The sequence below is a fragment of the Macaca fascicularis genome, chromosome 11 (genome assembly GCF_037993035.2).
Source record: "Macaca fascicularis isolate 582-1 chromosome 11, T2T-MFA8v1.1".
In the NCBI taxonomy this organism is placed as follows: Eukaryota; Metazoa; Chordata; class Mammalia; order Primates; family Cercopithecidae; genus Macaca; species Macaca fascicularis.
Genome location: NC_088385.1, coordinates 7503205 through 7521508, shown reverse-complemented (window position 1 = coordinate 7521508; position 18304 = coordinate 7503205). Strand labels below are relative to the sequence as shown.

Sequence of the window (18304 nt, the reverse complement as noted above, 5' to 3'; positions counted from 1 at the left end):
GTGCCACAATGCCCAGCTAATTTTTGTATTTTTAGTAGAGACAGGGTTTCACCATGTTAGCCAGGATGGTCTCGATCTCTTGACCTCGTGATTTGCCCGCCTCGGCCTCCCGAAGTGCTGGGATTACAGGCATGAGCCACTGCTCCAGGCCTGAAATGAGATCTTAATCGTCCTTTGATAAAGTTGAGACTGTGGGCTGTCCCTTCTCCCATGGTTATGATTTGAGATTAAGTTGTCTCTTTTTCCCTCAGTGTCCAGCTCTGAAGGGCAAAGTGCAGAAGATCCTAATCTGGAAGTGGGGTCAGCCACCATCTCCCACACCAGTGCCTCGGCCTCCAGATGCTGATCCCAACACGCCCTCCCCAAAGCCCTTGGAGGGGCGGCCAGAGCGGCAGTTCTTTGTGAAATGGCAAGGCATGTCTTACTGGCACTGCTCCTGGGTTTCTGAACTGCAGGTAAGTTGAGGATAGGCTGGAGATGTAGGGGCTACGATGAATAGGATAGTGATAAAAGAGCCTTGTGGATAGAAAGAATGAACACAGCTTCTTGGTGGCTGATTTTCTCTTTCTGCTCCAAGCTGGAGCTGCACTGTCAGGTGATGTTCCGAAACTATCAGCGGAAGAATGATATGGATGAGCCACCTTCTGGGGACTTTGGTGGTGATGAAGAAAAAAGCCGAAAACGAAAAAACAAGGACCCTAAATTTGCAGAGATGGAGGAACGCTTCTATCGCTATGGGATAAAACCTGAGTGGATGATGATCCACCGAATCCTCAACCACAGGTACCAGCTGGGCACATGGGAGATAGGCAGTCTCCATGGGAGATTCCCGCTGAAGGGATTGGGAAAATGGATGTCACCGGCAACTTAGATTTGGAAGACACTGGTTTTTTTTTTGAGACAGAGTCTCAGTCGCCCAGGCTGGAGTGCAGTGGTGTGATCTCGGCTTAGTGCAACCTCTGCCTCCCAGGTTCAAGTGATTCTCCTGCCTCAGCCTCCTGAGAAGCTGGGACTACAGGCGCGAGCCACCACGCCCAGCTAATTTTTTGTATTTTTAGTAGAGACGGGGTTTCACCATGTTGGCCAGGATGGTCTGGATCTCTTGACCTCAGGTGAAAGTGCTGGGATTACAGGCGTGAGCCACCATACTTGGTTGTTTGTTTTTTTGAGATGGAGTCTTGCTCTGTTACCCAGGCGGGAGTGTAGTGGTGCAACCTTGGCTTGCTGCAACCTCGGTCTCCTGGGCTCACGTGAATCTCCTGCTTCAGCCTCCCTAGTAACTAGGCATAGGCACCTGCCACCATACCCAGCTAATTTTCGTACTCTTAGTAGAGACAGGGTTTCACTATGTTGGCCAGACTGGTCTTGAACTCCTAACCTCAGGTGATCTGCCTGCCTTGGCCTCCCTAAGTTCTGGGATTAACACACATGAGCCACCATGCTTTATTTTGAGACAAAGTCTTAGCTCTGTTGCCCAGGTTTGAGTGCAGTGTCGTGATCACTGCTCACAGCAGTCCCAAACTCCTGGGCTCAAGCAAGCTATCTGCCTCAGTTTCCCAAAACGTTGGGATTACAGGCGGGAGCTACTGCGCCTGACACTTTGTTATTTATTTATTTATTTATTTTATTATTGTGGTTTTTTTTGAGACGGACATGTTGCCCAGGCTGGAGTGCAGTGGCGCGATCTCAGCTCACTGCAAGCTCCGCCTCCCGCATTCCTGCCATTCTCCTGCCTCAGCCTCCCAAGTAGCTGGGACTACAGGCGATCGCCACCACGCCTGGCTAATTTTTTTTTTTTATTTTTTATTTTTAGTGGAGACGGGGTTTCACTGTGTTAGCCAGGATGGTCTCAATTTCCTGACCTCGTGATCCGCCCGCCTCATCCTCCCAAAGTGCTGGGATTACAGGCATGAGGCATCGTGTGTGGCCTATTTATTTATTTTTTGAGACAGAATCTCGCTCTGTGGCCCAGCCTGGAGTGCAGTGACATGATCTAAGCTCACTGCAACCTCCGCCTCTCAGGCTCAAGTGATTCTCTGCCTCAGTCTCCGGAGTAGCTCTGATTACTGGCGTGTGCCACCGTGCCTGGCTAATTTTTTTTTTTTTTTTTGAGATGGAGTCTCTTTCTGTCACCTAAGTTGGAGTGCAGTGCTGCAATCTCAGCTTGATGCAACCTCCACCTCCTGGGTTCAAGCAATTCTTCTGCCTCAGCCTCCTGACTAGCTGGGATTACAGGCATGCACCACCACGCCTTACTAATTTTTGTATTTTTAGTAGAGACGGGGTTTTACCATATTGGCCAGGCTGATCTTGAACTCCTGACCTTGTGATCCACCTGCCTCAGCCTTCCAAAGTGCTGGGATTACAGGCATGAGCCACTGCGCCTGGCTTGACGCCTGGTTAATTTTTTTTGGTAGAGACGGGGTTTCGCCATGTTGGCCTGGCTGGTCTTGATCTCCTGGCCTCAAGTGATCTGCCTGCCTTGGCTTCCCAAAGTGCTGGGATTACAGGTGTGAGCCACTGCACCTGGCCAACACTCTATGTTAATTATTAATTGACTGAATTCTGGTGTTTGAGTGTAACTAGGAATGTATAAATTAGAGATAATTTTTGGTCAAAGACTGGTATAGTAGAGGCTCTGAAAACGTGTGATCTGTGGCATACCTAGAGGTCTGGTGTGGAACATACGGTATTGCCAGTTTTTGAGAGCAAGTGAGGAGGGTTGCTTTTTCTGGCTCTGAGGGTTTTTTCTCCTTGACTTGCAGCGTGGACAAGAAGGGCCACGTCCACTACTTGATCAAGTGGCGGGACTTACCTTATGATCAGGCTTCTTGGGAGAGTGAGGATGTGGAGATCCAGGATTACGACCTGTTCAAGCAGAGCTATTGGAATCACAGGTGAGTGATTTTGGGTGAGGAATAGAGTTATTTCTTTTTTTTTTTTCTTTCTTTTTTTTTTTTTTTTTTTTTAGACGGAGTCTCGCTCTGTCGCCCAGGCTGGATGGAGTGCAGTGGCCGGATCTCAGCTCACTGCAAGCTCCACCTCCCGGGTTTACGCCATTCTCCTGCCTCAGCCTCCCGAGTAGCTGGGACTACAGGCGCCCACCACCTCGCCCGGCTAGTTTTTTGTATTTTTTAGTAGAGACGGGGTTTCACTGTGTTAGCCAGGATGGTCTCGATCTCCTGACCTCGTGATCCGCCCGTCTCGGCCTCCCAAAGTGCTGGGATTACAGGCTTGAGCCACCGTGCCCGGCCTCTTTCTTTTTTTTTTTAATATGGAGCCTCGCTTTGTCACCAGGCTATAGTGCAGTGGCATGATCTTGGCTGACTGCAACCTTTGACTCCCTGGTTCAAATGATTCTTCTGCCTTAGCCTCCCGAGTAGCTGGGATTATATGCATATACCACCACACCCAACTAGTTTTTTTTTGTTTTTTTTAGACGAAGTCTTGCTCTTGTCCCCCAGGCTGGAGTGCAATGGTGCGATCTCGGTTCACTGCAACCTCTGCCTCCCGGGTTCAAGCAATTATCCTGCCTCATAGCTGAGATTACAGGCGTCTGCCACCACGCCTGGCTAATTTTTGTATTTTTAGTAGGGACGGGGTTTCACCATGTTGGCCAGGCTGGTCTCAATCTCCTGACCTTAGGTGACCTGCCTGCCTCAGCCTCCCAAAGTGTTGGGATTACAGGTGTGAGCCTCTGTGCCTGGGCAAGTTGTTTGTTCTATAGAAAAGGACTTTGGGCAGCTGCGTGACGTCTTTCTTCTTTAGGGAGTTAATGAGGGGTGAGGAAGGCCGACCAGGCAAGAAGCTCAAGAAGGTGAAGCTTCGAAAGTTGGAGAGACCTCCAGAAACGCCAACAGTTGATGTGAGTTGGAGTGGAAGGGACTGGAGGGTAGATTGTTGGGTAGGACAGTGTATGTTTGCTGCAGTCTAATGATGGTACTCTTAGGTAATGAAAAGATCACTTCAAGTCTGCTTCCCCACCTCTCCACGTCTCTATATATCAGAAAGCACTGGGATTACTTTCTTCTTTTGTCATCAGAAAAAAAGGAGGTGTATTTTGAATGACTGAAGAAGTGTTATCTAGGGGGAGGGGTCACATAGCCTAGCTTTTATGAACTTACATTGGAATCTGGCTTAATTCAGGCTCAGTTCCTCTGGGTTTTGTTTGTACAGTGTAATTTGAGGGTGATTAAAGTTAAAAAGATTCATCTAACAGGGACATACATTATTTACCTGGTAGATCCTGACTAGTAGAATTATTGTATTGGTAGGGAGTCTGTGATGTGTTTTTCCTCAGTGATATGTAGGACCAAAATCAGATCTGTCTGGTTAAGCCCTGTTTCCTGGAGGACCCTAAAGTGAACATGAAATTGCAGTAATTATAGGGGATCTCTTCCCTCAGAATTTTTGTAGCTTTTCCCCAGGAGGATCCGTGAAGACTAGAGAGGAGGAAGCAGCTGCTGTATTAGGGGAGGAAGGGGGTTCCTTGCCAGCTCTTGACTTCTCTGTTTCATCCTTCAGCCAACAGTGAAGTATGAGCGACAGCCAGAGTACCTGGATGCTACAGGTGGAACCCTGCACCCCTATCAAATGGAGGGTCTGAATTGGTTGCGTTTCTCCTGGGCTCAGGGCACTGACACCATCTTGGCTGATGAGATGGGCCTTGGGAAAACTGTACAGACAGCAGTCTTCCTCTATTCCCTTTACAAGGAGGTAAGGAAATCTGGGGCTGATAGTTTTTGTGTGTGGATATTTTGTGTTTGAAGCCTTCACTTACACTCTGAGTAGAGAGATAAAGGAATAAAAAAATTGGTCTCTGACCTTCAAGAACACTATGGATAATAGATAAACACATGTACACATGTGTTTAATAGATAGTAGATAAATGTGATAGTGGATAAACATACGTACGCAGTGGAAGATTTGAGGGTGTGGAGCCCTGGGTAGGATTAGCAGTGGGTCCGTAGAGTCTCAGTTCTAGGGGAATGATTATGTGTTGAGGGAAGTAGAATTACGAGTAGAATTAGTATGGAAAGACTTGGCTGTACGCAGTGGCTCACACCTGTAATCCCAGCACTGGTAGCCTGAGGTGGGTGGATCACCTGAGGTCGGGAGTTTGAGACCAGCCTGACCAACATGGTGAAACCCCGTCTCTACTAAAAATACAAAGTTAGCCGGGCGTGGTGGCGCATGCCTGTAATCCCAGCTACTTGGGAGGCTGAGGCAGGAGAATCACTTAAACCCGGGAGGTGGAGGTTGCAGTGAGCTGAGATTGCACCATTGCACTCCAGCCTGGGCAACAAGAGTGAAACTCTGTCTCAGGAAAAAAGTATAGAAAGACTTAATGGGAGAGATGAGACTTGTAGTTATGGTGGGACCTTGTCTTTTTGGAAAGGCACAGGCTGGGCATGTGTATGGAGGAAGGTGAGAACAGGAGCAGGAGCGCAGGTGTCAGTCCTTGGCTCGGCTTGAGGGGACAGCAGGGTGCTGGGCGTTCACTGGGGTTGCAGTGTGCGGGGGCCCTCAGTCCTGACTTTCCTCTTCTTCCTCAAAGGGTCATTCCAAAGGCCCCTTCCTAGTGAGTGCCCCTCTTTCTACCATCATCAACTGGGAGCGGGAGTTTGAAATGTGGGCTCCAGACATGTATGTTGTAACCTATGTGGGTGACAAGGACAGCCGTGCCATCATCCGAGAGAATGAGTTCTCTTTTGAAGACAATGCTATTCGTGGCGGCAAGAAGGCCTCCCGCATGAAGGTATCTCAGGGCAGGGAAGCCACCCTAGAGAAAGAGTTGCGGCTTCTGGCTTAGTTTACCTCCTTGTGATCTGGTCCTTGGTGAGGCAAAAGGGTAATCCTGGGAGGAGGAAAACACTCCGTCAGTCCCCGGGTTGTGATTACATGAGAGAAGGTGACAGTAGTGACCAAGTTGCCTTCATGTGCAGAAAGAGGCATCTGTGAAGTTCCATGTGCTGCTGACATCCTATGAATTGATCACCATTGACATGGCTATCTTGGGCTCTATTGATTGGGCCTGCCTCATCGTGGATGAAGCCCATAGGCTGAAGAACAATCAGTCTAAGGTGAGGGCTGAGGGAGGGATGTTGGAGCCCTGACTTTGAGTTTTTTCTAGTACTCCCAATTTGTTAAGGGGAAGACTTGCAGGTGGAGAGGAGAGAGAAAAATTGTCTCTGCCTTCTTACCTTGTATGTGACAGCCCTTGGTGGCCAGGTCTTTAAAAAGAATGTGGGGAGTGGGATGCTTAACTATTGGGCAGTGAAAAACTTGAAATTTGGTAGAGATTTACTAGAGCTGTGTTTTCATTGGATTTCACATTTTTCCATCTGCTTCACCAGTTCTTCCGGGTCTTGAATGGTTACTCACTCCAGCACAAGTTGTTGCTGACTGGGACTCCATTACAAAACAATCTCGAAGAGTTGTTTCATCTGCTCAACTTTCTCACCCCCGAGAGGTTCCAGTAAGTATGTGTTTATCTGTAATCGGCTCATAATTGTGCTTCTCATTCTTCCTGTTGCCCATTTCCTGTATCACTTTTCTTTCTTCCCTTCTCCTTCTCCAATAACTTTTTCCTTTTTCTTTCTGAAGCAATTTGGAAGGTTTTTTGGAGGAATTTGCTGACATTGCCAAGGAGGACCAGATAAAAAAACTGCATGACATGCTGGGGCCGCACATGTTGCGGCGGCTGAAAGCCGATGTGTTCAAGAATATGCCCTCCAAGACAGAACTAATTGTGCGTGTGGAGCTGAGCCCTATGCAGAAGTGAGTTGGGAGGGACAGAAACAGACTCCATTTAGACATCTGCCAGTCTGCAGTCTTTCCTATTCCTCCCTCACTCAGCTTCAAGGCATCTGGTGACAGGAGCAAGCAAGGCCTAAAGAAACCTGATGCTAGGGCGCTGGAGCACATGGTTCTTACTTATTTTAAGTTATACCTTTCCGTATTTAAAATGGTGGTGGTAGTGCTTGTGCGTTAGGTGTCCTTAGTGCCAAAGTGGGATGTGTTGGAAGAAAGATCTCAGTTGTTGGGCCTGCATTATTAGTCACCGAAAGCCTCTCAAGTCTAACCTGTCTTTCTACCTTGGCCATGTAGGAAATACTACAAGTACATCCTCACTCGAAATTTTGAAGCGCTCAATGCCCGAGGTGGTGGCAACCAGGTGTCTCTGCTAAATGTGGTGATGGATCTTAAGAAGTGCTGCAACCATCCATACCTCTTCCCTGTGGCTGCAATGGTATGTAGTGCCACCTCCTGTTTTTCCCTGGGTTGGGACTCCTCCATATGTGCTTTCTTTTAATATTTTTTTCTTTGCTTTTGTTCTCAGGAGGCCCCTAAGATGCCTAATGGCATGTATGATGGCAGTGCCCTAATCAGAGCATCTGGGAAATTATTGCTGCTGCAGAAAATGCTCAAGAACCTTAAAGAGGGTGGGCATCGTGTACTCATCTTTTCCCAGGTATCATGTGGACTGGGAGCTTTAGGGAACAGTCATAGACAGCCCTCAGTGACCTCAGGAAAGGGTTACCATCTGACTCTTCCATAATTAAACCATGCTCCTTTTACAGATGACCAAGATGCTAGACTTGCTAGAGGATTTCTTGGAACATGAAGGTTATAAATACGAACGCATCGATGGTGGAATCACTGGGAACATGCGGCAAGAGGCCATTGACCGCTTCAATGGTGAGAGAGAAGTTGTTTAGTTTCAGGAATCCTCTGTAACTTCTTGTGCATCTGCTTTTCTGTGTAGTTCTTTTCGGGCTTTGTCATTTGAGATGGAAGAGTAAAGCTTTTGAATGTCTCAGTTGGAAGAATGTATTGGACTATTCCTAGGAGATTTTTTCCTTTGGGGTCTTTGTTCTTTCTGCTAGAAAGAAGAAAGCATTGTATCTTGAGGGCAAGCAAGAGGTCAGGACTTGTTCAAGCTCAAATAGCAAGTTACTAGCAGACTTATCTGCCTCAGTAGACACTACTAGGGTTTGGTTTTGTTTTTTGTTTGTTTTTTTTTTTGAGATGGAGTCTTGCTCTGTTGCCCAGGCTGGAGTGCAGTGGTGCGATCTTGGCTCACTGCAACCTCCGCCTCCTGGGTTCAAGTGATTCTCCTGCCTCAGCCTCCCAAGTAGCTGGGACTATAGGTGCGTGCCACCACGCCCACCTAATTTTTGTACTTTTAGTAGAGATGGGGTTTCACCATGTTGGCCAAGATGGTCTTCACCTCCTGACCTCATTATCCGCCCGCCTTGGCCTCCCAAAGTGCTGGGATTACAGGCACGAGCCACCATGCCCAGCCTGTTTTGTTTTGTTTATTTGAGATGGGGTCTCACTCTGTTGCGGAGGCTGGAGAGCAGTGGCATGATCATGGCTTACTACAACCTGGACCCACATCCAGGCTTAAGTGATCCTGCTGCTTCAGCCTCCCAACTAGCTGGGGCTATAGGCTTGAGCCACTGTACCTAGCTAATTAAAAAAAATTTTTTGAAGAGATGGGGTCTTGCCATGTTGTCCAGGCTGATCACAAATTTCTGGGCTCAAGCAGTCCTCCTGCCTTGGCCTCCCAAAGTATTGAGATGATAGGCATAAGCCACTGTACTCAGTGTCACTACTACTTGTTTTAAAAAAACTTTTTATTTTAATTTTAGACTTAGAAAAAAGTTACAGAACAGCACAGAGAGTTCATGTATACTGTTCAATTAGCTAGCTTCTCTTAATAATAACTTACATAACTGCAGTACAATGATCAAAACTAGGAAATTATCATTGGTATTATACTATAAATGACAGACCTTCAATGGATGTCACCAATTTTTCCTGATGTCTGTTTTCTGTTTCAGGATCCAATCCCAGGTCCCATGTTCCATTTAGTTATTGTGCTTCCTGCTATCTATGACATTTATTTTTTTTCCTTTTCTTACATGATACGATTTTTTTTTGAGATGGAGTCTCACTCTGTTGCCCAGACTGGAGTGCAGTGGCACGATCTTGACTCATTGCAACCTGTGCCTCCTGGGTTCAAGCGATTCTCCTGTCTCAGCCTCCTGAGTAGCTGAGATTACAGGTGTGCGCCACCATGCCCAGCAGATTTTTGTATTTTTAGTAGAGACGGTTTCACCACGTTGGCCAGGCTGGTCTCGAACTCCTGACCTCAGGTAATCCACCTGCCTCGGCCTCCCAAAGTGCTGGGATTACAGGTGCGAGCCACTGTGCCCGGTCAATATAGATACTTTTGATGAACACTGGTCAGTTATTTTGTAGCATGGCTCTAAGTTTGGGTTTGTGTGATGTTTTCTCTTGATTAAATTAGACATTTTGTGCAAGAATGCCACAGAGGTGATGTTGTGTCCTTTTCTTTTCTTTTTTTTTTTTTTTGAGACAGTCTTGCTCTGTTACCAGGCTGGAGTCTGGAGTGCAGTGGTGTGATCTTGGCTCACTGCAACCTCCACCCAGGTTCAAGCCATTCTCCTGCCTCAGCCTCCCGAGTAGCTGGGATTACAGGTGCCCGCCACCATGCCCGGCTAATTTTTGTACTGTTAGTAGAGACGGGGTTTCACCACGTTGGTCAAGATGGTCTCGATCTCCTGACCTTGTGAGCCACTGCACCCGGCCGATGATGTTTCCTTTTCAATGCATCATACTGGGGCACGGACATGTGTTATGTCCCCTTACTGGTAATGACTTGATCACTGGTTAAGGTGGTGTCTGTTGAGTTTCTGCAGTGTAAAGTTTCTCTTGTTCCCAATTGTGATTGATAAATAGCTTGAGGGAGATATTTGAGACTGTGTCAGTGTCCTGTTTCTCCTTAAACTTTCACACTGATTTTAGTATCCATCAGTGGACTTTGCTTACAATGATTATTACTGTGGTGTTTGCCTATGAGGTTTTATATTCTGACATTCTTTCTTTTTTACCTTCGCCTCCTGGGTTCAAGCGATTCTCTTGCCTCAGCCTCTCAAGTACCTGGGATTACAGGTGACTGCCACCATGCCTGGCTAATTTTGTATTTTTAGTAGGCAGGATTTCACCATGTTGGCCAGCTTAATCTCGAACTCCTGACCTCAGGTGATCTGCCCACCTCAGCCTCCCAAAGTGCTGGGGTTATAGGCGTGAGCCACTGCACCTGGCCTATTCTGACGTTTTTCTTTAAGAAATGGGGTCTTGCTCTGTTGCCCAGGCTGGAGTGCAGTAGCACAAAGCTCACTATAACCTTGAACTCTTGGGCTCAAGTGATTCTCCTGCCTCAACTTCCTGAGTAGCTGGGACTACAGGTGTGCACCACCATGCCCAGCTAATTTTTCTTTTTTTTTTTTGAGATAGAGTCTCTCGCTCTGTTGCCCAGGCTGAAGTGCAGTGGTGCAATCTCTGCTCACTGCAAACTCTGCCTACCGGGTTCAAGCGATTCTCCTGCCTCAGCCTCCCGAGTAGCTGGGACTACAGGTGTACACCACCATGCCTGGCTAATTTTTGTATTTTTAGTAGAGGCAGGGTTTCACTATGTTGGCCAGGCTGGTCTTGAACTCCAATGATCCACCTGTGTCTGCCTCCCAAAGTGCTAAGATTACAGGCTTGAGCCACCGCCCCGACTTAATTTTTTAAACTACATTTGTGAATTGGAATTTAGGAGACACTTCTAATGGTGTTTTTGGTTCCTTTATTAGCACCAGGTGCTCAGCAGTTCTGCTTCTTGCTTTCCACTCGAGCTGGGGGCCTTGGAATCAATCTGGCCACTGCTGACACAGTTATTATCTATGACTCTGACTGGAACCCCCATAATGACATTCAGGTGAGCAGAGGCAGCAGGCAGCCTTAATAAGTAACATGTTAGAGGCATAGTGGCCTCTATGAGCACTCTACCATCTGGAATTAGGTTTTTAGTTGAGAAACAACAGATTATTCTTTTTGTGTTGTTTACCTTATTGTAAGCCAGAGAATTTGGTTAGCTGTGGTCCTATTTTGGGTAACATGTTAGAGGGTGGTGTCTGGAGGCAGGGGTGCAAAAGGAAGTTTCCTATGAGGGCAGGCTGTAGACCTTGTCTTGTGCCGAATTTAGAATACTATATGGAAGTCAGGGTAAGAGTGGCACCAGGAAAATACAATTTCTGGCTTTATTTCCTGCTCAACTCCAGGCCTTTAGCAGAGCTCACCGGATTGGGCAAAATAAAAAGGTAATGATCTACCGGTTTGTGACCCGTGCGTCAGTTGAGGAGCGCATCACGCAGGTGGCAAAGAAGAAAATGATGCTGACGCATCTAGTGGTACGGCCTGGGTTGGGCTCCAAGACTGGATCTATGTCCAAACAGGAGCTTGATGATATCCTCAAATTTGGCACTGAGGAACTTTTCAAGGATGAAGCCACTGATGGAGGTGAGCTAGTCAGGAACTTACATTTTGGTGTGGGGCTTGGCCTCTCTAAAGGTTAGGGAGAATCTTTGATACCAAGGGTCTTGTGGGACTTGCTTTTTCCGCTGCAGCTGCTGAAGCTGACTTTGGGGATGTGGGCCCTTGATTTTTTATAGGAGGAGACAACAAAGAGGGAGAAGATAGCAGTGTTATCCACTACGATGATAAGGCCATTGAACGGCTGCTGGACCGTAACCAGGATGAGACTGAAGACACAGAATTGCAGGGCATGAATGAATATTTGAGCTCATTCAAAGTGGCCCAGTATGTGGTACGGGAAGAAGAAATGGGGGTGAGTATGAATCCAAGGCAATCCTGTGCTTGGTGATTGGTCTGAAAATTGGAATTGAGACCAAGGTGGTATTTGAGACAAGAGGAAAACATCTATAGGCAAATTCTTACATTGATGAATTGATACACCTCTTCCTTTGAAAACAAGGCTGATAACATGACTAATCAGATTTTCATCTTTGCCTTGGTTGTCAGAAAACTTACAACCAAATATGCTCACAACAGTTATTTTGGCTCTTTACCAGAATGTCATTTTCTCTTACGTGTTTTATTAAACCTTACACATAAAATTTTGAATGTTACCTCATCTCTCTAGAGAAAAGGCAGAAGATCCTAGATAATCTGTCTCTTTGTGTTTTCTGGTTTTTATTTAAGAGACAGGGTCTCTACCAGGTGTAGTGGCTCAAGTCTGTAATCCCAGCACTTTGGGAGGCTGAGACAGGCAGATACATCACTTGAGGCCAGGAATTTGAGACCAGCCTGGCCAACACGGTGAAACCCAGTTTCTCCTAAAAATAAAAAAATTAGCCAGGCATGATGGAGCACACCTGTAGTCCCAGCTACTCAGGAGGCTGAGGCAGGAGAATCGCTTGAACCCAGGAGGCAGAGGTTGCAGTGAGCTGAGATCACGCCATTGCATTCCAGCCTGGTGACAGAGCCAGACTCTGTCTGAAGAGAAAAAAAACAACAAAAAAAGAGACAGGGTCTGGCTCTGTCATCCAGGCTAGAGTGCAATGGCACAGTCATAGCTCAGTGCAACCTTAAACTCCTGGGCTGAAGAGTGACCCTAGTAGATGTGTGCTACCAGACCTGGTTAATTTTTTAAATGTTTTTAGAGATGTCTTGCTGTGTTGCCCAGGATGGTCTTGAACTCCTGGCCTTAAGCAGTCCTCCTGCCTTGGCCTCCCAAAGCACTCCAGGTGTTACCCACTGCACCAGGTCTCCTTGTGTTTATTTTTATGTATTTATTATTTTATTTATGTATTTATGTATTTATTTATTTATTTATTTTGAGATGGAGTCCCACTCTCTCCCCCAGGTTGGAGTGCAGTGGTGCGATCTCAGCCCACTGCAAGCTCCGCCTCCCGGGTTCAAGCAATTCTCCTGCCTGAGCCTCCCGAGTAGCTGGGACTACAGGCGCCTGCCACCACACCTGTCTAATTTCTTTGTGTTTTTATTAGAGACGAGGTTTCACCGTGTTAGCCAGGATGGTCTTGATTTCCTGACCTTGTGATCCACCCGCCTTGGATTACAGGGGTTACAGGCGTGAGCCACTGCCCCGGCTTTACGTATGTTTTTTTTTGAGACAGAGTCTTGCTCTGTTGCCCAGGCTGGAGTGCAGTGGTGGGATCACGGCCCACTGCAACCTCCACTTCTGGGTTCAAGCAATTCTCCTGCCTCAGCCTCCCAAGTAGCTGAGATTACAGGTACGCACCATCATGCCTGGCTAATTTTTTTATAGTTTTAGTAGAAACGGGGTTTTACCATGTGTGCTGGGGTATTCTAGAACTCCTGACCTCAAGTGATCCTCCTGCCTCGGCCTCCCAAAGTGGTGGGATTATAGGCATGAGCCACCGCGCCCGGCCTCCTTGTGTGTGTGTGTTTTTTTCTTTTTTTTTTTTTGAGACAGAGTCTTGCTCTCTCGCCCAGGCTGGAGAGTAGTGGCGTGATCTTAGCTCACTGCAACCTCTGCCTCCTGGGTTCAATTCTCCTTCCTCAGCCTCCCGAATAGCTGGGACTACAGGCATGTGCCACCACGCCCAGCTAATTTTTTGTATTTTTAGTAGAGATGGGGTTTCACTGTGTTAGTCAGGATGGTCTCGATCTCCTGACCTCATGACCCATCTGCCTCGGCCTCCCAAAGTGCTGGGATTACAGGCATGAGCCACTGTGCCCGGCCCCTCCTTGTGTTTTTTTAAAGATTAGAATCGGGCCAGGTGTGATGGCTCATGCCTGTAATCCCAGCACTTTGGGAGGCCGAGGTGGGTGGATCACGAAGTCAGGAGATCGAGACTATCCTGGCCAACATGGTGAAACCCTGTCTGTAGAAAAATACAAAAATTAGCTGGGTGTGGTGGTGGGCACCTGTAGTCCCAGTTACTTGGGAGGCTGAGGCAGAGAATCACTTGAAACCCGGGAGGTGGAGGTTGCAGTGAAGCCGAGATTGCGCCACTGCACTCCAGCCTGGCGACAGAGTGAGACTCCATCTCAAAAAAAAAAAAAAAAAATTAGAATCGGTCTATACCTTTTTATTCTCCTCCCTTCTCTTTCTTGGTCTTTTATAGTAAAAAAAAAAAATAGTATGTGAGGAATGTGTGGCTTGTTTTAATGTTTTTCTCTCCCAAATGATGTAGAGGAGTATGAAATGGAAAAATAAAATTTCCTTTTTCTTCTGGTCTTCTGTAAACCACTCAGCTCAGGATTCTTTGAATTGGCGTTGGTTCTGGTGGTCTTTGTCATCTTTTCTCATTCTCCCACCTCAGAACCATCCCCCTTGCTGTGTTTTCCTGATACTTACCTGTGATTTTGTTCTTGAAGGTAATATGTCCAACCTCAGTTTATATGTAAGTGTGTCTGAATGGTCTGACATAGGTCTGCATACTATAGTGTTCAATCAGAAACGACCCTACTAATAGAATGCTCACATTCCTTTCAGTGGCAGTGAATGTAATAGAAGTGATTGACAGGAGGGAGAGCACATGATAAGTGGATCATCCTTGTTGGTGACTACACAAGTATACACATTGTTCTTTGATTAGTGACTGCAGCTACTGTTGACTTCTTTTAAAAATTTTTTAACTTTTATTTTTGATAGTAATTTACATAGCTCAAAATACAGGAAAGGGCAAGATGCGGTGGCTCATGCCTAGAATCCCAGTACTTTGGGAGGCTGAGGCGGGAGGGCAGCTTGAGCCCAGGAGTTGGAGACCAACTTGGGCAACATGGTGAAATTCCGTCTCTAAGTAATAAAAACATTAGCTGAGTGTGGTTGCTCATGCTGTGGTTCTAGCTGTGTGGGAGGATCGCTTAAACCTGGTGGTCGAGGCTGCAGTGAGCCATAATGATGCCACTGTACTCTAGCCTAGACAACACAGCTAGACCCTCTCCCCCCAAAAAAAAAAAGGCCGGGCGCGGTGGCTCATGCCTGTAATCCCAGCACTTTGGGAGGCCGAGACGGGCGGATCACGAGGTCAGGAGATCGAGACCATCCTGGCTAACACGGTGAAACCCCGTCTCTACTAAAAAAAAATACAAAAAACTAGCCGGGCGAGGTGGCGGGCGCCTGTAGTCCCAGCTACTCGGGAGGCTGAGGCAGGAGAATGGCGTGAACCCGGGAGGCGGAGCTTGCAGTGAGCTGAGATCCGGCCACCGCACTCCAGCCTGGGTGACAGAGCGAGACTCCGTCTCAAAAAAAAAAACAAAAACATATATATATTTATATGTACACACACGTATCTCTTTTCTCTTCTGTCCTCTAACAATTTAGTTCCCTTCTTGGGGACAGCTAATGTTTTCAGTTCCTTTTATATCTTTACAAAAATATTTTATGTGTATACAAATTATACATATATTCATACATGTATATGTACACGCACATACATGTACCCAAAAACATTTTTTTCCTTTTAAACACAAAAGTAATACCAATGCGATGTAAATGCCACATTGGTTAGGGAATAATAACAAGAAAAAAGTCTGTACATGTTGAGTACAGACAATTTTGTTTTTTCTCTGAATATTTTCCATCTATGGTTGTTTGAATCCACAGGTGCAGAACCCATGGATACAGAGGGCTGATTGTAATTTATTTAACTAGTTCCATAATGATGGACATTTAGGTTGTTTCTAATGTTATGCTATTAGCAGCTGTTTAATTCCAGTATAAGGGATATGGAATCAGTGAGTGATCCTGAAGTGTCTGAAAAAAATTCACTTTTAGAGGAGTATCAACATTTTTGGGATATAAGAGGCTATATATAATTCTTTTCGCTTTGCAGACAGTTGGTAAGCTTTTATGAAGTTTATGAAGAACAGAAAGGCTTATAGACCTCTTTTCTTCTCTCTTATGAAAATCTTTTACAGTATTTCAGAAGCTTCTCCATTCTGCCTTGCTAAGGCTCTGACCTCTTTTCTTTTTGCTTTTTTCGATTGTATATGCACCAGTGCAAGGGGTTAGAAGAAAGCATTGTCTCTTCATCTTTCCCTGTGATAATGGCTCTATCCCATGTTTTTCTTGAGTTATGCTGATTGCTAATGTATACATAATTATGAGGAGCTATGTACTCTCAATTAAATTTCTTCTAAGTTCGTAGGTCCAAACAGGCACACCAACTATTTAAGAGTCCAGTCATGAAAAGGAGCTAGCAGAGTGGGAACTATGAGGACCAGGGGTAGCTGGTGGTGCTGACTTCAGCACTCCTGAGTCCTGGCCCTCCCTCTGTCCCAGGAGGAAGAGGAGGTAGAACGGGAAATCATTAAACAGGAAGAAAGTGTGGATCCTGACTACTGGGAGAAATTGCTGCGGCACCATTATGAGCAGCAGCAAGAAGATCTAGCCCGAAATCTGGGTAAAGGAAAAAGAATCCGTAAACAGGTCAACTACAATGATGGCTCCCAGGAGGACCGAGGTGTGTGTGGCCGGCCCCGCCCCCCACCCATGGGCCGTTCCACTAGAGCAGTGGGCCCCGCTCATCTGCCCTCTCTCCCTCCAGATTGGCAGGACGACCAGTCCGACAACCAGTCCGATTACTCAGTGGCTTCAGAGGAAGGTGATGAAGACTTTGATGAACGTTCAGAAGGTGAGGGCTGTGCTTTTTTGTTGCTTTTCTAAATATTGCTTTGTTTCATATCCTACCTGTGTCACTCATTCATCTTTTTCTTCCTGCAGCTCCCCGTAGGCCCAGTCGTAAGGGCCTGCGGAATGATAAAGATAAGCCATTGCCTCCTCTGTTGGCCCGTGTCGGTGGGAATATTGAAGTAAGTGCCATGGTATTCTAAGGGTGGGTGAGTGCCAGATATTGGATCTTTGGTGGAGTGCGACCTGCTCCCTCTCACCTGGGTTTCTTCTTCCCCTAGGTACTTGGTTTTAATGCTCGTCAGCGAAAAGCCTTTCTTAACGCAATTATGCGATATGGTATGCCACCGCAGGATGCTTTTACTACCCAGTGGCTTGTAAGAGATCTGCGAGGCAAATCAGAGAAAGAGTTCAAGTGAGTTGAGGGCTGGCGTGGACTGATCTAGAGCAAGGGCTTCTTCTGCTATCTAGCTGGTCATTCCATGGTTCTAGGCCCAGCCGTGCAGGGAAGTGGGCTGTTTCCTCTGTTGAAGTTGGCAGGTGAAGCTGTTAGTAATGTGTTCCTAGCTTCCCTGGAAGAGAACCTGGGTCTTCTTGTGGGGTCTGGAGATCAGCCTTCCAGTGCAGTGGTGGGCTTTACCTCAAGGTGGAGCCATAGTTACTGCCTGTGATAATGCCTCATGAAGGGATGGAAAAAGAATCTTAAGAGTCAGCATGATCCTTGTTTAACTCATTTCTCTACTTCTTTACACAGGGCATATGTCTCTCTCTTTATGCGGCATTTATGTGAGCCGGGGGCAGATGGGGCTGAGACCTTTGCTGATGGTGTCCCTCGAGAAGGCCTGTCTCGCCAGCATGTCCTTACTAGAATTGGTGTTATGTCTTTGATTCGCAAGAAGGTGAGCCCTGAGCCACTTGCCATTGTTAAAAGTTTCTAGGGGGCCAGGCGCAGTGACTCACACCTGTAATCCCAGCACTTTGGGAGGCCGAGGCGGGCGGATCACTTGAGGTCAGGAGTTTGAGACCAGCCTGGCCAACATGGTGAAACCCCGTCTCTACTAAAAATACAAAAATTAGCTGCGTGTGGTGGTGGGCACCTGTAATCCCAGCTACTCAGGAGGCTGAGGCAGGAGAATTGCTTGAACCCAGGAGGCGGAGACTGGAGGGCCAATAGGAAAGGAGCCTGCAGCTGGAATTGGGTCTTCAATTTCTTGTCCCATTGCTACAGGTTCAGGAGTTTGAACATGTTAATGGGCGCTGGAGCATGCCTGAACTGGCTGAGGTAGAGGAAAACAAGAAAATGTCCCAGCCAGGGTCACCCTCCCCAAAGACTCCTACACCCTCCACTCCAGGGGATACGCAGCCCAACACTCCTGCACCTGCCCCACCTGCTGGTAAGTCTGCCTGTCCTATCATTTTCTGTCCCTCTCTTTTTGTCCTGGCCTATTTTTCTGCTCCCCTGTGCTCAGTTCTAACAGGGTAGTCTGGCAGGACACACAGCAATTTCCCTCTCAGTTTAGGAGGGCCGTCCTAAGAATGGGGCTGGCTCTTAAAGGCACGAGAGGACAGTTTAAGATGAGACAAACTGGGAAGAAATGACCTTCTCTCTGATGTAGGACCTTCTTCCTAATTGATTGTCTCTTATTGTTATGCAGAAGATGGGATCAAAATAGAGGAAAATAGCCTCAAAGAAGAAGAGAGCATAGAAGGAGAAAAGGAGGTTAAATCTGTAGCCCCTGAGACTGCCATTGAGGTAAGAGATGGGGGTGACTGAATGCCACACTAAAGACAAATGTATAAGTCCAG

At 46.8% G+C, this 18304-nt stretch overlaps 1 protein-coding gene and 1 non-coding gene across 27 annotated transcripts in view; both read left to right on the top strand.

The window, feature by feature from the left end:
• Positions 1-18304, top strand: part of CHD4 (chromodomain helicase DNA binding protein 4) — a 38875-nt gene that overhangs the window by 9644 nt on the left and 10927 nt on the right. For 16 of the 26 annotated variants that reach the window (XM_074006156.1, XM_074006155.1, XM_074006152.1 and 13 more), the window contains exons 11-32: positions 252-455; positions 578-783; positions 2766-2897; positions 3769-3865; positions 4525-4716; positions 5558-5758; positions 5946-6083; positions 6357-6478; positions 6607-6780; positions 7111-7252; positions 7343-7474; positions 7584-7701; positions 10671-10795; positions 11139-11376; positions 11529-11704; positions 16151-16331; positions 16416-16502; positions 16592-16680; positions 16780-16913; positions 17253-17397; positions 17727-17892; positions 18154-18251. In XM_074006156.1, coding sequence (XP_073862257.1) covers positions 252-455; positions 578-783; positions 2766-2897; positions 3769-3865; positions 4525-4716; positions 5558-5758; positions 5946-6083; positions 6357-6478; positions 6607-6780; positions 7111-7252; positions 7343-7474; positions 7584-7701; positions 10671-10795; positions 11139-11376; positions 11529-11704; positions 16151-16331; positions 16416-16502; positions 16592-16680; positions 16780-16913; positions 17253-17397; positions 17727-17892; positions 18154-18251 — 3297 coding nt within the window. Of the gene's footprint in view, positions 1-251; positions 456-577; positions 784-2765; positions 2898-3768; positions 3866-4524; positions 4717-5557; positions 5759-5945; positions 6084-6356; positions 6479-6606; positions 6781-7110; positions 7253-7342; positions 7475-7583; positions 7702-10670; positions 10796-11138; positions 11377-11528; positions 11705-16150; positions 16503-16591; positions 16681-16779; positions 16914-17252; positions 17398-17726; positions 17893-18153; positions 18252-18304 lie in introns of all 26 variants that reach the window. The other 10 variants (XM_074006157.1, XM_074006154.1, XM_074006149.1 and 7 more) reach the window with 2 other exon arrangements.
• LOC123567798 (small Cajal body-specific RNA 11) lies at positions 17932-18068 on the top strand. Its single transcript, XR_006690901.1, has one exon.